The sequence below is a fragment of the Phoca vitulina genome, unplaced genomic scaffold (genome assembly GCF_004348235.1).
Source record: "Phoca vitulina isolate PV1807 unplaced genomic scaffold, GSC_HSeal_1.0 scaffold1, whole genome shotgun sequence".
Lineage (NCBI taxonomy): Eukaryota > Metazoa > Chordata > Mammalia > Carnivora > Phocidae > Phoca > Phoca vitulina.
The window spans coordinates 13831142-13847553 of NW_022589704.1; the positions used below are offsets into that span (position 1 = coordinate 13831142).

A 16412-nucleotide genomic window follows, 5' to 3' on the forward strand; every position below is an offset into this window, starting at 1 on the left:
ATTTGGGGTTCATAAATTTATCATTTGGAAAAATAACCCGAAGTCCTCACAGTAGCCCACTGTCTCCCCCTTTACCTGCCTGACTCTTTCTAGTACTTTCTCCCATTTCCCGTCTGTTCCCACGGCGCTAGGCTCTGTGACGCGGGCACACGTGGCAGGAATACGGCTGTCTCATTGCCTGTGTTCTTTCCACTCACTATGCCAGACACGCTACTTTCTCATCAGTGTTCTCCCTCCCCTCCTCGGGTCACCTTCACAGTGACACCTTCCCTAGCTGCTCAGCGTTTAAAATGAATTTAAAATCGAACTCTCACTGCCCTCACCTGGCATTCCGTGTGCCTTCCCCCTGCTCTATTTTTCTCCATAGCCACATGCCTTCTAATGTGCTTTACAGTTGGCCTATTTATTGTGTTTCTTTGCTCTCTGCCTGATTAGAATATAAATTCCACTCAGGTAGGGAGTTGTGTTCCTCTTGTGTTTTAGCAAACGTCCAGTGCTTTGCGCAGGGCTTGGCACATGATAAGCAGTAAGTAAATATCTCTTGAGTGAATGCATGTGATGATAACAATAGAAATGACAAAATACTTAGAGCTACACGATAATGCAAGTATTGCATAATAAAATAAATGCAAGACTCCAATGGATAGAACTAAGAAACCCCATGGAAGTACTTAAAAGGGGATCTGAATAAACATCATAATAAAGACTTAATACAGTAAAGATGTCGATTCCTCCCAAGTGACCCATAAGTGACAAGAGGGATTTTCAGAAAGTAAAAATACCATGGCTCAGCAGAAAGGAATAACTTGCTGACGGTGACACAGGTATGAAGCTTGCATAAAGCTTGCAAAGCTTGCAGCAGACCAGACTCTCTTCCCTTCCTCTCCTCTGCCTTCCCATCCCCCTCCTCACCTCCAAAGCCCTCTCCCTGCAAGGCTGATGCTGGATGGCAAAAAGAAGGATCAACCAGCAATTTTTAATTTTAACATTTGATGTTATTCAACTAACACTTATTTGAAACTAATTCATTTCAAAGCACTTATTACAAAGTCATTTGCTCTTCACAGTTATCTGTGGAGATAACTCTCTCTGTTTCATTTACAGGTATAAATACAGGCTCAGAAAAAAAAAAAAAGGAATGGCTTGGTCTTACAGTGAAATTTTATCTAGTAAAGATCTTTACAGGTTATCTTGCCTGGAGGCTTACATCTGGTGCTCAGTAAACGTTCGTTAAAGCAAGTTGATCTTGGACAGCTATATTACTTTTCTTGTCCTTAATTTCTCATGGGAAAAAGGAAGGACTTTGTTTGCACACATTGGGAACCGAGAGAATCTATTCATTCCCTCTAATGCGTTTTGTTGGGGCTGCACGGTATATTTGAAAGGTTGAATTAGTTGTCCAGCTTTAAAAATGTGGAGCTCTCATATAAAATCTGGATTCCCAGCTTTTTGGGGAAAGTCCAGCGAACTAGAGCACAGCATTCCTTCATGGCAACAATGTCTGGAGGTGAGTAGCTGCTGAACTTGGCATCCTCATTCATTGACTTTACCTGCCTCTCTGTGTAAGGCGTTTGAGTTATAATTTCTGCAATGCCCATATTTTGTGAATAAGATTTAATAATGAGTTAGTGACAGAGCAGAAGTTAGGACCTTAGGACCCATGATTTCACCCTGTCCATTATATCAGTGCAAATTCTTTGCACACATGCCAGTCTCAGGGAAACCCTGAAATTCTTATGCTCATTAGAGACCCACCACAGGTCAGCAGTCGCCTGTCAGATGGTGGATGTTCCTTCCCATACGTGTCTCCATGGCAGTCTCCTCATGCTCACAAACATCCCTCTCAGAGACTTATCAGCATTTTATGGATGCTTTGCCCATCAGAAACTTCTCATCTCCTCCTTCCTTTCCACATGGTTACTCTACCACTGTGCGGTACTCAAACGTCAAAACAACGGGGAGATGGCAGACTGTCAAATCGGCTCCTGAGTCTGGGCTCATTGCAACACCAGATGCTTCCAGTCACTGGGAAATCACTCTGACAATAGCTACATATCAAGTTCAAGGTCAAAGTGAATTCTCAGCAGATCCTGCAAAAGTAGAATTTCTCAGCAGCTGTTTAAATAATGTATAACAGCAGGATATATGCCTGCCTGAAAAGTGAGACATAGGATTTCACATAAGTGACATTTTCTTTTATGTCTTAGAGGGGAAGGCAATCGGGTGTCTCCACATAGGACGTGTGGTCTAGTGGTAATGAGTTCTAATCTGACCTTGCTCATCCACTGTCACTGACAGATTAAGGAAGCCACGTCAGCCCTACACACCATATTCTAGCAAGGCATGATTTTATGTCCAGAAAAAAAAGACATGCTGTGTCATCATTTACTCAAGGAGGATCGAAGGAAGGTACTCAGTGCCAACTCTGTTGTCTGGAAAGCAGACATCCTAATGCAGCTCATCTCCTTTCCTAAACTTTGCCCTCAGATGTAGGAAAAGCTAAAGATCTACAGCATTCCCACCATGCGGACTCATGCTGGAAGCTGGAGGGGAGTGGTTTATTAGCTGATGTGGAAGATGAGGGAATTAACTATGTGCATATCTGGGGAGAAGCCCTCTCAATCACGGGGACAGCGAGACCAGGGTCCTGAGGCAGGAATGTGGATGGAGTGTTTATGGAACCTAGAAGGCCAGTGTGACCAGGCTGGATTAGAGTGTTGGAGCAAGGGGAGTGGCACATGAAATCAGGGCAGAACCAAAGACCAGAGGGCTAAGACCGCAGAGGACTGACTGATACCCAAGTGCGTTTAAGTATGTTTGGATCTACTTGGGTGTGCAAATCCACTTTTTCAAATACCAATTTTATAAATCTGAATACAGATCAAGTACTTCCAATGAAAATTTAGTGTCTGAATTATGATGGGCTATAAGTGTAAAATGCACATTTGATTTTAAAGCCTTAGCAAGAGCAAAACCATGTAAAATATCTCACTAGCAACTTGAATATTTATTTGCATATTGAAATGGTAATATTCTGGATCTGTTGTGTTAAATAAAACATATTAACGTTAATTTAATCTGTTTCTTTTACTTTTTAAATGTGGCTACCAGAAACTTTATAATTGCTCCCAGGAAGCTTCTTATGACACAATTTACCAAGTTTACTGCAGGAGAGCCTACAACAGGAGTAGGGTTGGACCGGTAGACCTGCATTTTAAGCAAGCACTCCCAGGTGATGCTGATGGGTCTGAGGACTCCTGCTCTAGAAATAAGGCCCAGAGTCTTGATTTTCCTAGTTCAAGAGAAAGATCAAAAACCCCATCAAGGAGTCATGGTGGTGGTGGCCATAGCTCTTCCACACGCCAACAATCACCTACTCTGCCATTCTTCAGACTGGATCCTCAAGCCAATTTACTGCCTGGATTATTACTTGAAAATAAATCACAAATAATTATAGAACCACCAGTCCTAGCATTTACATAAAAAGGTACCAATTCTAAATAGCTTTCACTCATATATGTAATTTCAAAATTACTGACAACTCTTAAAGACCAAAACTAGTTTGGTGAGGAAAAGTCCAGTTCTTACAGCCATTTGACTTAATCAAAAATTAAAAAAAAAAAAATCCCAAGAAAATGTGATGTTGGTTCATTTTATTAAATTTCTTTCATATTTCTATTTTCTTTTCATTACTTAATTTTTTCCTTATGGAAGTCTTTCATGTAACTATATATTTTTTAATTCAGATAGCATACAGAAATAAATAAAAATCATCCAAAATCTTACCAGAAATAGGAATCATTTTCCTTTTGGGGTGTTTCCAATCCATTTTATATGGTATTGATTTTACTCTATATACAGTTGGATATATTACTTTTTCACTCAACGTTTTCAGGTTCAGAATACTATTCTGTTTTATGGCTATTCCATATTTTATTTATTTGTTCCCTTTGTTGAACATTTAGATATTTCCAAGGTTTTGCTATTAGTGTGCAATAAGCATCCTTTTATAAAATCTTTAAATGTAATTACTTTCTTAGGTAGAGTCTAGAAGGTAGAATTTAAAAGTCAACAGTTAAAAACTTTTAAAATATCCTTATCACTTACTGTTAAATTGTTTATCAAAAAGAAACCTATCAATAAGTATTCTCAGTTGATAAGTGTCAATAAACAATTATTAATAGTTTTGCATTAATTTCATTCACTTTTCAAAATCTTTGCTAACTTGTTAGGCCCCTACAAAAAAAAAAAGTATTTCAGTGTTTTAATTTATAAAATTACTAGTGATGTTGGGCTTTTTTCACATTTTTTCCCATTTGTGTTTCTTCTAGGAATTGTCTGTAACTTCCTGTCTGCAAATTCACTGATGTTCACTGTTTTTGCTTTTAGAACTTCAGACTATATTGAAAAATTTAATAAGGCAAGGACCCAACAAATACTCTTTATTTTCACATACTTCAAAACTATTGTCTCCAGATGATCCTTAGAGTGGGTTCGTCAATTTCTTTTTTTTTTTTTTTTACGTCCCATAGAGATTTTGATTGGGCTTCCATTAAATCTATAAATTAGAAATAAATTAAGACTTCTTTAAAATATATAATCCTCTCACCGGGATCATAATCTCCATTGTCTCAAGTTCTCTATGTCTGTAAAATGCTAGATTTTTCTTCATTATAAATCTTACAAACTTTTTAAAAGATCATTTCTGAGTTTTTATATGTAGGGACCTATTGGCAGCAGAATAGTTCTCAATAATTTTTTTCTATACAGTTATTAATAGTTTTTAGGAAGACTATTGATTTTTAAATGTTTATTTTGCAACATAGGGTAAATTACAAAATAAAATTTTTGATTATTTTCCTTGAATTTTCTAGATATACAATCAAATTGTCTGTAAATAATGATAGCTATCTTGTCATTTCCAACAGTTATACAAGTTATTTTTATGTCTTGTTCTGTTGTGCTGGACGTAATTCCAAAAATGATTTTTACTGCCCACTTTCATGGAATTTTTTCCAAAAAACACTTTAGAGAAGCTAGAGCGGTGTACTCTGGGTTATTCCGATCCTTCAGGAGAATGCATTTAGGCCTGACATCCTAATTCAAGAGGCTTATCAACAAATGGAAACATGTTTGAAAGAGAGTGTCTATGATGGACTTAAGGCCCTTGATCCCACATTAGATCACAAACAGCTGAAGGAATTGGGGATGTTTATTCTGGAGAATAAACACTCATTAGAACATGATGGAACAAGAATTTTCATTAAAACAAGGATTGGATGTGTTACATAACCTCTCCAAAGAGAAGAATGAGAAACAAACTATATAGAGTCCAATTTTTGCTCATTGTGGATAATTTTAGTTAAGAAGTAAATAGCTTACCTTGGTACGAAGGGGATCCTCCTAAAGGGGAAATACTCAAATATAGGGTCAATAATCCATTACTGAGATGCTTTGGAACAGATTAGAACATCTGATAGGTGGTTCGACTGATAACCTTTAAAATCCAAATTCCGTATTTCCACAGCCCATCGCTACAGCTTGTAGAGTGCCTGGCACAGAAATGTTTACTGAAATTCATTTAAATACAAATAGAAGTAGTATAAACAGCCTTATTATTTTTAGACTGATTTTTTTAATAAGCACATCCCAAGATTTAAATATATATAAAAATGTGTATACATAAAAAGGGAATAAGACTTTCTCCAATAACTCCTTCATACTGCAGCCTTGGATCAATCAACAAATATTTATTTAGCTAGGCAAAAAAAAAAAAAATCAATATATACAGAAAACAGAAGGAAATGAATGTGCAGGGAAAACTATCACCATGAAAAATTTTCTAATCATTTTTACCTTATTGCAGAAGTGCCTGTCTTTAAACATTAATTGAATTTCCAAATAGATACTGCTATCAGAGCATATGCTCTTTAAGATTCATACTTTTGATTCCCATCAAAGAAACCTCTTCAGGAAATAGGTAATGAAAGCTGTTAATTGTTCCATGTCCTTCTCATTCAAGATTAATATTCAACCTATATCTTCTTACCTTCCCAAAATATCACCGGGCAAACTTTGCCCAAGCAAACATTCTAAAACCAAATAATAGCAAAAATGCTTACAAGATACTGAAAAGTGATTGTATGATCCTTGACCTTATCTTGAGGGATTTAGGTATAATTATCTTTTATAATAACCTCACTGCAATCATATGTCCCCTCTGATTGCTGTTACCCTCAATCAACAAGTGTCAAGATTAATAATTTAGCCCCAAAGTACAGAATTATGACATACTTATAGAAAAGACAAGGCACAATTCTTAGATGCCAGTTTTCAAGTACCAATGACAGTTGGTGATTCTATAAAACATTTGATTCCAGAAGTAGTAACAGAGAAAACTGAGTGGTTGGTAGGAATGAGGTGAGTTCATGACAGAAACAAGAAACTCTATTCCTCCCTGGAAATTTTTGGAATGCTCTCTTCTCTTCAGACACAAAGCAATATTCTAGAACTGTGGATTGATATGAAATGAAAGATACAAAGGAAAGCTCTGTCCTGAAAAACAAACCCCAGAATGAATAAGTCATGGAGATCCTTTACCTCCCTGACAGTCTAACTCCCCAGGTGCTGAAAGACGGCCCAGAGAAGAGTGACATCTATTGTTCAGGAAGGTTTATGGGTGGGGTCGACCAGTCCTGCTGAGTAGACTATGCATTTGGTTCATGAGCAAAAGGTGACCTGCCTCCTCAGAGGAGCAAACCAGAGCCACCCGAGAAGGGGCAAATGGAAGCTAACATCCAGTTCATAGGAATTATCCAGGAAATGCGGGCACAGATCAACAAGCTGGAGAAAGAGAATCAAGTCCTCCGGATGAAGCTGACTTCAAGTAGTCAGAGAACCCTGGGTCCTGGCGGAGAATCAGGAGATGAAAGGGAAGAGGAAGTCACAGACCTTGGTAACCTCAAAAAAGCATCTGAAAAATCTCCAGCAATCCTTCACGGTGGTGTTTCCATTGATGCGGCACCAGCTGTGCATGAACATCAAGGTACCGAATGTCCTTAGCTCTTCTGGGCTGCGCCCATCTTTGCAAAGTTCTCCTAAACATTAGGTTTATTTTGCCTCTCACATAACTGCAGAAGTTGGCATTGGCAGTGGTGAGTTCCATCCTTTTTCTCCTGGTAGATTACATTTAAATCCCTAGGGGAAAAAATTGTAAGCATCTTCAAGCAACATAGTTTAGCAACATCAAAAACTATTTCCAGATCTTCCTGGAAAGGTAGGAATGGCAGGTTTGTGAAAATCAGTCACATGAAAAACAATGTGTTTTCTTCCTTCTGGACCTCAAGCATTTAAATGTCACATCAGAGAACACTGAATGGGTGTGTGTCAAATACCATGCTCACTTATTAAGTTATAATATTGCACAAAAGTTCAGGGTATGGTTATTACAGTCAGACAAATATAATTGCAGTGATTTGTCATTCATTATCCACTTGACTGAGAGATACTCAGGAGAAATCTTTCACCTTTGTTTTCTACATCGGAAAGTGTTATAGTACTTACCTCACATGGTTATAGTACGTTTCTCACTGCAATAATAGACTAAGTGCTTAATTTAACACCTGGCAAGCATACAACAAATGGCAGATGTTGTTTCTTACCCATGTTTTACAAAGAAACTTCCTGCCCTGTGTGAATCTGTGTTGCCCATAATTCAATCTTCTATACAGGTCAAAGATTTCAAGACACAGGGTCAGTGTCTGATACATTCTAAAAATCAACTCACCTTTTATGGGAAAAGTATTTTGACTGTGAAGAGTACACGAAATCAGAAATCAGCAGGGCGAAAACTACGTTCTGCATTTAAATGATCAGTGCTTGCTTACAGGAGCATATTCAAATAAAATTGATGTACGTAATTAAATACTCAAATCTCTTAATATCATGTCAAAGGCTTCAGGCAATGCCTTTTAGAGGTTCTGAACAGCTTGGCAGGGGAGCATGTCTTATTTGCCAGCTGTTTTTCTCTGTTCAAGAGGTCTCTTTCTAGCATGCCCTACATTTCAAAGCTGGGAAGAGATTTCAATCAGGACTTTTTCCGTTTTTGTCAAGTGCAACTCTGGATCTGAGTAGTTCTGTCTGCTGGTTATTTAATAAAACTAAAAGAGTAACTGACAAGGAGGTTAGACTTTCTCCTGGTTAAAAAAAAAAAAGAAAAAGAAAAGAAAAGAAAAATATGGATATTTGTAATACATCCTTACCCTAAAGTTCCTCAACCTCTGCAATCTTGGACGTTTTGTACTAACAAGCTCTGTATTTATATGGGTCTGTCCTGGATATTGTAGGATGTTTAGCAGCTTTTCTGGCTTCTCAATACTAGATGCCAGTAGTACTTGCCTCTCACCCTCCAGTCATGACCATCAAAACTGTTTTCGGACATTCCAAATGTTGCCTGAAGGACAAAATTTCCTCCAGTTGAAAACCATTGCCTTACTCCAAAGGTAGACGACACTCCATCAAATATATTTTCTATGATGCTATCCTAATAAAAAAATAAGTTGAGTCTTAGTATATCTTGTGGCTATTTTACAACAACAATTACACCATTCAAAGAACAAAGAGTATTACCCTTTAAGCTCTCAGGGCCTGAATGCCATCAAGCTTAGGAGAGTTTAGACTATTAATAAGAGCTAAACACACAATTGATATCATACTTCTTCAGCATATGGATGGTAAATCCCAATAAGAATGTTAGCACTAAGTTTAAAAATGACAAATGAGAAACTGGTAAAATTGGGGGAACTCTTTTTAGTTGTTACTAGTTAAACACAGAAAGAGACATGATTTAAATTTGTGCTTGGAAGCCCAGTTAAGTTACTTTACATGTATTTATCTATGTCTTCTGTGTGATGTACTATTACTAAAGTAAGTGACATAAGTAGGAGGAACATTGGCCTGAACATGAGAACACCGGGTTGCAGTCCCAGTTTTGTAATAGTTGGTCAATGCTGAGTAGGACATAGAGAGAGAGAGAGAGAGAGAGATCATGGCCAAAGTAGTGTTTAAAGATAATTTAGAAACAGCATTTGCATGCAGTTATAATCACTTCAGAGCGATTTGAACTTAAAACACTTCCCTCTGCTCCAAACTCTTGCCTAAAAGCTGATCTTCTGCTCTTCCAAACCATAAAAAGCCAAGGCAGCCTCCACGTTTTGCAATGGCTTCAATAATCTGCCATCTGCATTCGGCAGTTGTGGGCAGCAAACTTAAGAAATAATTGTGCTTCTAGCACTCTTAAAACCCAAACATGATGCAGGCCTTTCTTAAACATCCATGCTAGTTCATGCCAGAGCTGTGACCAGAAAGATAAAAGATTCGGCAAACATTTCTTAAGTGCTCCAGAAAATGAAAAACCAACCCATGAAGTCAGGCTTCTTCGCCCCCTGGGTAAGAACTGGATGTGTGGTCAGCATGAGTACAGTGTCACAGGGACTCAGACAAACTAAACTCCCTAAAATAAAGCTCTTTTAATCAAAGTGCCTGAGTTACAAGGAACAGAGAAGACTTGATTCACGTCAAGAAAAGAGTTTATTGGAAGACACTTATAGACAGAAATTGAATTGAAAGCCCTCAGAAACAAGGTCATAAATCTCTCCATCTCTCTCAGGAACACTCCAGTTTTCCATGCGAGGACGCTTTGCTTCTTTCCACAGACCTCCTGTGCTTTCGTCCCTCAATCAACAGGCTTCCTCATAGCGACTATCCCAACTAAGGTGAAGACACACAAGTGTAGGCCAGTTAACAGCAGCTAGTTCGATTATTTGTGGCCATTCAGGTAATGAGGGTCTATAATGAACAGGTTCTTCTACAATCTTCTAGAAGGAGAGAGAAAAGCTGTCCAGCATTGTCATCTCCAGAATATCCATGTTCTTCCCATTTTAAAGTCTTGTTTTATTATTTCTACATGCCCCGGTCTCTGTTCTAATGCTGCATCCTCACGAAGTTCTCGCCAACCACACTATTTATATAGCTTCCAGACCTCTCCCTCATCTGTCTCTATCCCCTGGTCTTTATCAGTCTAACTTGACTTCTCAAGTATTTTATCACATAAGGTTTGTTTATCATCCGTCTGCACACAAGAAGGTAAGCTCTATGCAGGCAAGAGTTTTGTATGTGTCCCCATCTCTACCTCATAAAAAAGTGCCTGACACGTGACTGGCACTCAATTATTTGTCAAATAAATCAGTGACTAGTTTATGTGGAAAAAAAATGAATCAAAAGCAATAGTTTTGTTTAGTTCATTTTAATGAAGTACTATTAATATTATTTGCCATTTGTGGACATCATGAAAGGTAGAACTTTCATAAACTTAAATTTCATGTCTCCTACACAGGCAACGTCATGATTGTTAGACGCTATTCCATTTCCTCGCCAATTCATTCATTTGCTACAAATGATCCCTGGAAAGCTAGGGAAAGACACCCAAAGAGTGGAATTCTAGAAGCTCAGGGAAGAGTTAAATCGCTGGCATGTTCTTCAATTAAGAAGCAAGACAATAAAGAAGAGATGTTTGCAGCAGATTCTTTGACCAGCCCTAGTTGTAACCAAAGAGCTTCTCCTGAGCATGTTTTTGGTAATGTAACCAGGTAATGTACTATCTACCTCAAACCAGGTTATAGACACATGCTGTGATGGGTACTCAGGCGTTCCCTTGGATAAGCAAGGTCTTACCTAGGGGAGGAAACAAAACCAAATAGGCTCTTAGGCCACAATAATTTCCGTCTCACTTATGTTCATTTAGGGGATCAAAAGAAATTTTTTTTGAGGTCAAATGGCACTCTAACAGACGCTTCTGTGAGCAGAACACTTCATCAGGCTGCCCTTACTCATCGAGCACTAATGACTGTACTCTGAGCTGACCACCAGTGATACAAGATTCAGCAAAAGCAAAACGTTATGTTCGAAACTTTCATTCAGTGACAAAGACACACCAGTGAACTGATCACTCTAACAAAGTGCTTCTCAGGGAAAAGACACACTTATTTTAGGAACTGAACACAGAAGTCCTGAGAGAGGACTGTTCTTGTGGGGGAAGTGACCGAATGGGTTTTGGGCGGTATAAAAAAGGCATAACTCGAGAGGGCCAAGAGACAAAGCAAAGAGAAAAGGAACTTGTTCTTCAAAATCCAGGAGCTGGTGTTTAGGGAGGTAGGCAGCCTGAGAAAAAGAGAGATTTGAGAAAACATTTGAGAGACGGGCAAGGAGTCTTTAAGAAGAAGGTTAGACAGTGACCGTAGGAATGGGTAGAGCCAAGGGCCCTTTCAGAGCAAAACTGTCATTATCAAGTCTAACTTATCCCCTCTACAAGGCTAGAGCATGACATCCCCTCTCCCACACGCTGCACCCCTACCTTCCAATTCCCGGTTAAGCCCTGACTTTCTAAGGAGAGTCTCTACACATTTGTCTCCTTCGAGGAGAAAAGAGGCCTGGGTTCTCATGAAGAAGAGAAAATGGGACAAATGGGGTGCGGACAGAATAAAGGAGTCATCAAGTTCAGCAGTGACAGGAAATCAAATCGAGAGATAACCAGTGATAGGCCTGCAGGGATTCTCATCAATATTGGAAAGAGCGCAGGACCTCCCACAGGATGCAGGACACAAAGGCTGAGCCAGTTTCATTTGGATTTTACAAGACAGGATGAAAATTGTGTTTCACTCACAGAAAGTTCTATTATAGGAACAGAGAGAGTAGCCTGAGTCATGAAGGACAGCTGCATGTAGTCAGGCAGAGAAAAATGGAAAGATAACCTCAGGTAGAGCAGAAAAGACAAGAACACAGAAGGAAGCATGACTGTGGGGAAAACCAAAGTAGTCAAGGGAATGAGGGTGAAGGAGGGAGCACGAGCCATCCTAAGAGGACTTCCAGGCAACACTCAGGAGTGTGTACTTTGTCCTGTAATTATTGGAAAGATAGTAAAAAATGTCTTTCTGAAAAGTTTTAAAAAGCAAAAATATTCAGAAACAACTGTGCAAGAATTTTGTCACATTTTCTTCAGATATTTTTATATATAAAAGGAGAAAAAATGTTACTAACAGAGAGAAAGATCCTATATCTCTCTTCCCTGGTCCTGCCAAAGGGCAAGTGTTATCATGAGTTTCGTTTCTATCCTTTTGATCTATTTTTTTTCATACCTTCATTACATTCATTCATTCATTCAACAAATAATCCTGGAGGCGTGTCACTTGCTGGGCAGAATTCTAGGCCATGAGGATACAGCAAAAAAAAAAAAAATTGTCAAAAGTCCCTGCCCATGGGAAGCATGTTCCTTTGTAACATGATAATCCATAAATAGAACAATACATAAAAGTGTATCATTTATGTTAGATGGTGATAGGTATGAAAGAGAACTTTAAACCAATTAAAAGGGAAAAGGAAGGGTTAGAGGGGCAAGCATTGTTGAAATTGTATATATCATGGCTAGGAAATACCTCACCATCTAAGTAAAAAGGGAAAGCATTCTGAGGATTTCTGGGTGGGAAAACTTTCCAAGAACAGAGGACAGCAAATATAAGCGATGCTGAGGGGCGCATGACCGGTATTTGAGGAAGGGAAAGGAGGCTGGTGTGACTGGAACAGAGTGAGCAAGCAAGAGAGCGGGGGAAGATAAAGGCAAAGCATGGGTGACCTTCCACTCCCCTCCAATGATTCTGGATTTATCCCAAGTGAACTGGGTACATAACATACTCTTCTCATTAAAAAAAACAAATAAAGATAAAAGATCATGTTGGGAGTCCTGCTTTAGAAAGACTGTAGGAAAACAATACAGAAAATAAAAAGACCAAAGTTAAGGCTAAAAAAAAAAAAAAATGATCTAGGCAAGAGATGATCATTTTTTGGCCAAGGGTAGTAATGGTGGGTGTGGTTTCTGGATATACTTTGGAGCTCATAAGATTTATTGGCAGAGCAGATGTGGGATATGGAAACAAAAATTGTACACCCAATCATTGTGTGCCAATGGCCATGTGTTTTCAAAGAGGGAAGAGGGAAGAAAGGCAGAGATGTGTCTTTTGTTTAAAATGCATATATAGGTGGCGCCTAGGTGCCTCAGTCGTTAAGCGTCTGCCTTCGGCTCAGGTCATGATCCCAGGGTCCTGGGATCGAGCCCCACATCAGGCTCCCTGCTCTGCGGGAAGCCTGCTTCTCCCTCTCCCACTCCCCCTGCTTGTGTTCTCTCTCTCACTGTGTATCTCTCTCTGTCAAATAAATAAACAAAATCTTTAAAAAAATATAAATAAATAAATAAATAAATAAATAAAATGCATATATATATGCACTATATATATATATATATAGGCACTAAATGTTCATCATAAGAAGGAATGTCCTTTGTTTTGAAAAATTATATATATGTACACATATACATATATATATATATCCAGAAGCATATATACATATCCAGTTATATAAAGGAAATAAATATTCATTATAAAAAGAAAATTGCAAATTACAAAGTATAAATGCAATACTCAAAGTAAAAAAGTATAAAAAGGAAAATCTTCCATAACTTCACTGTCTGAATAACCACCATATAGATTTTGATGCACATCTATCTTTCCAGTCTGTGTCTGCCTATTTTGAAATTGTGCAGTGCACATATCATAATGTTTTCTTTTTTACACTTAAGCCATTACATTCTCACAGACCTATAATGCTGAGACATACAGTATTATTAATTTTCCCATTTCAATTCATATTATTTTCTGTGATCGTTTGGGAGCCTAGCCAAAGTTTATAACGTATTATTTTTCTGAAGCAAAATGTTTTCCAAATTCCAAGCTGCCAAGGAATAAACTATTTAGAACACATTCCATTGGTAATTTAGAATCTACTTTAATGGGGAAGACTGAGCCAATTGCAGGTTTGTGTTAAAACAAGAAAGTCAGTAATGGCTTGAAATCAACAGCTGGGTTGGCATAAAATCCAGTCGATTGCAGAGAACTGTTGAGAAGAATGAAGCATGTATTTATTTGTAATAGTGCTTTTTCATTTTGTCTTTTACTTCCTCGGTGATTAACTAGTAAAGTAACGTGTCTTTACATTAGTCTTCTAATTTTTTTGTAAATTCATTTACTTTCTAATAGCTTTCAAAAATTTTTACAAAGATTTATCAAGAACCAATTTATTTGAACTGCCTTTTGAAGCAGTCAGACATCGTACCTAATTTACTTGTGAGCCTTTTCATTATTACACCAAGAAAGTGTTTTACAGAATTATGCCAATGTCAATATTTCTAAGAACAAATGTTCTCCAAAAACCAGAGATAGAATTTTAATTTTTCCTGAATTTTCCGAGAAACTAGAAACTTAGAAATCTAATGTTCTGCCTTTAAGAAAAAAGCTCAGCTGCTTGAAAAGATTAGGGGAAAGGATTCATATAGAGCATAGCATGAGGCATAGAAATGTTGAATCACTATGTTGTCCACCTGAAACTAATGTAACATTGTGTGTCAACTATACTCAAATTAATTTTTAATAATAATTAATTAATTAATTACCAATTTAATTACAAATGCTATATTATTCATTTTGCAGATAGGAGAAACCAGACACATTAAATACATACACAGTTGACTCTTGAACACAACACAGGTCTGAACTGCGCCAGTCCACTCATATGTGGATTTTTTCAATAAGTACAGTACAGTGCTGTAAATGTCCTTTCTCTTCCTTATGATTTTCTTAAGGAACATTTTCTTAATGATTGCCTTTCATTTTCTTTTCTCTAGTTTATTTTATTGTAAGAATACAGTATATAATGCCTACAACATACAAAATATGTGTTAATCAACTGTTCATGTTATTGGTAAGGCCCCCAGTCAACAGTAGGCTAGTAGTAGTTAAACTTTGGAGGGAATCAAAAGTTATGCACAGATTTTCCACAGCCCCAGGGCTGAGTGCCCCTAACCCCTGCGTTGTTCAAGGGTCAACTGTATCCTTTCCTTTTCTTATAGCAAAATGGTTAAGAAGGCAGCCTCTGGAATCTGGTGGCTAAAATCTCAACTGCATCATTGGCCTTAGAAAAGATATTAGTCTGTTTTGTACCATAGTTTATTCTTTTGTAAAAAAAAAAAAAAAGGAATCATAATAGCAGTTACCTCAGAGTTTTTGTGAAGAATAAATGAGATAGTCAAGTGAGTGCTTATAAATGGCAGAGCAGTTATTATTTTATTGATCCCAACATATGGAACCACTGGCCTTCCTCCCAAGGGAGGGAGCAGATGTGTTCCCCTTGATGCCCTCCACTCAGTGAAATGATGGCCTTATCTAAGACAAAGAGAGACAGAGAGAGGACAATATTGGAGAAAAGGCAATAATTTCAAACACCATTCTTTTGACTTTTTCCTGAGAGCGATGTATCCTAATTTATGTCGAGATTCTATATAACACTGTTGGAGGGAAAAGGAGTGGGCAAAATGGAACAATTTAATCCCTCAGATGACACAAGTCACTGCCATCTCTCCTCTCTCCCCTTTACTGTTCAAGTGTGATGGATATCCCATTAATTCAAAATCTATAATTGCAGATTGATCTGGATTATAAAATAATTGCCTCAAATTTCTGCTTCGTTTCACCTGAAGTGCTCCGATGTGAAAGACCCTTTGCCGGAGACAATATGATATTCTTTAGCTTTAAACATCAAGAGAATAATCTTCCCTCAATAGTTTTAAATTCTAGTTTTATCAGCACTCTTCATCGGGCTTAATCAAAAGGCCAATTCCAATATATTTTTTGCATTATTGTTGAATAACTAAACAAAATATATTATGATATGTTTCAAACGAGCTTTTAATAGTTTAGGCAGATTTGGGGGCTTAGAGAAAGTAGTAAATGTTTTATATAAAGGCTCACTAAAAAGTCTTACTTATCTTCTCCTTATTCTGCTTTCTTTAGGGACAAGATAAAGACAGTCAGTTTCCTGTTACCCATGGACGTGTCTTCATATTCCAAAAATTCAAGTTCTTTGAAATATTCACCAAATCAGACCACAAACCAGCTAAGTACCATTGCAGAATAAGCTGTGTGAGATGATGAAATTTAAGAAACAACTGATTCCCAAGAGATGAGAACACTGAGGCCTCTCTGGGTCAGTGTGCTGCCCTACAAAGAGCTCTGGAAAGATGCCCAGTAAGACACACAAAATGCTTGGCATCAGGTCAATGGACTTGTCAATGGACTTGTCAATGGACTTGGCCAAGAAATGGGAGCAATTACTTTATGCTGTTATCGAATACTAATGTTGATGGCTGTACAGTGACTATTGTAGTCTCTCTATGCAGCATGTGAGCAATTAAATGTAATTAAATTAAATTGCATGGTAGTGTTCGGTAGCTGCCTTATGCCATCAGGAAATGC

At 37.8% G+C, this 16412-nt stretch overlaps 1 protein-coding gene across 1 annotated transcript; it reads left to right on the forward strand.

Annotated features, from left to right (window-relative positions):
• The first annotated feature begins 6783 nt into the window (after positions 1-6783).
• On the forward strand, positions 6784-16074 carry LOC116637794 (putative coiled-coil domain-containing protein 195). Its single transcript, XM_032413309.1, has 3 exons — positions 6784-7045; positions 10394-10646; positions 15951-16074. Exons 1-3 carry the CDS (start codon positions 6784-6786, stop codon positions 16072-16074), a joined length of 639 nt encoding a protein of 212 aa, XP_032269200.1.
• The last annotated feature ends 338 nt before the right edge of the window (positions 16075-16412 follow it).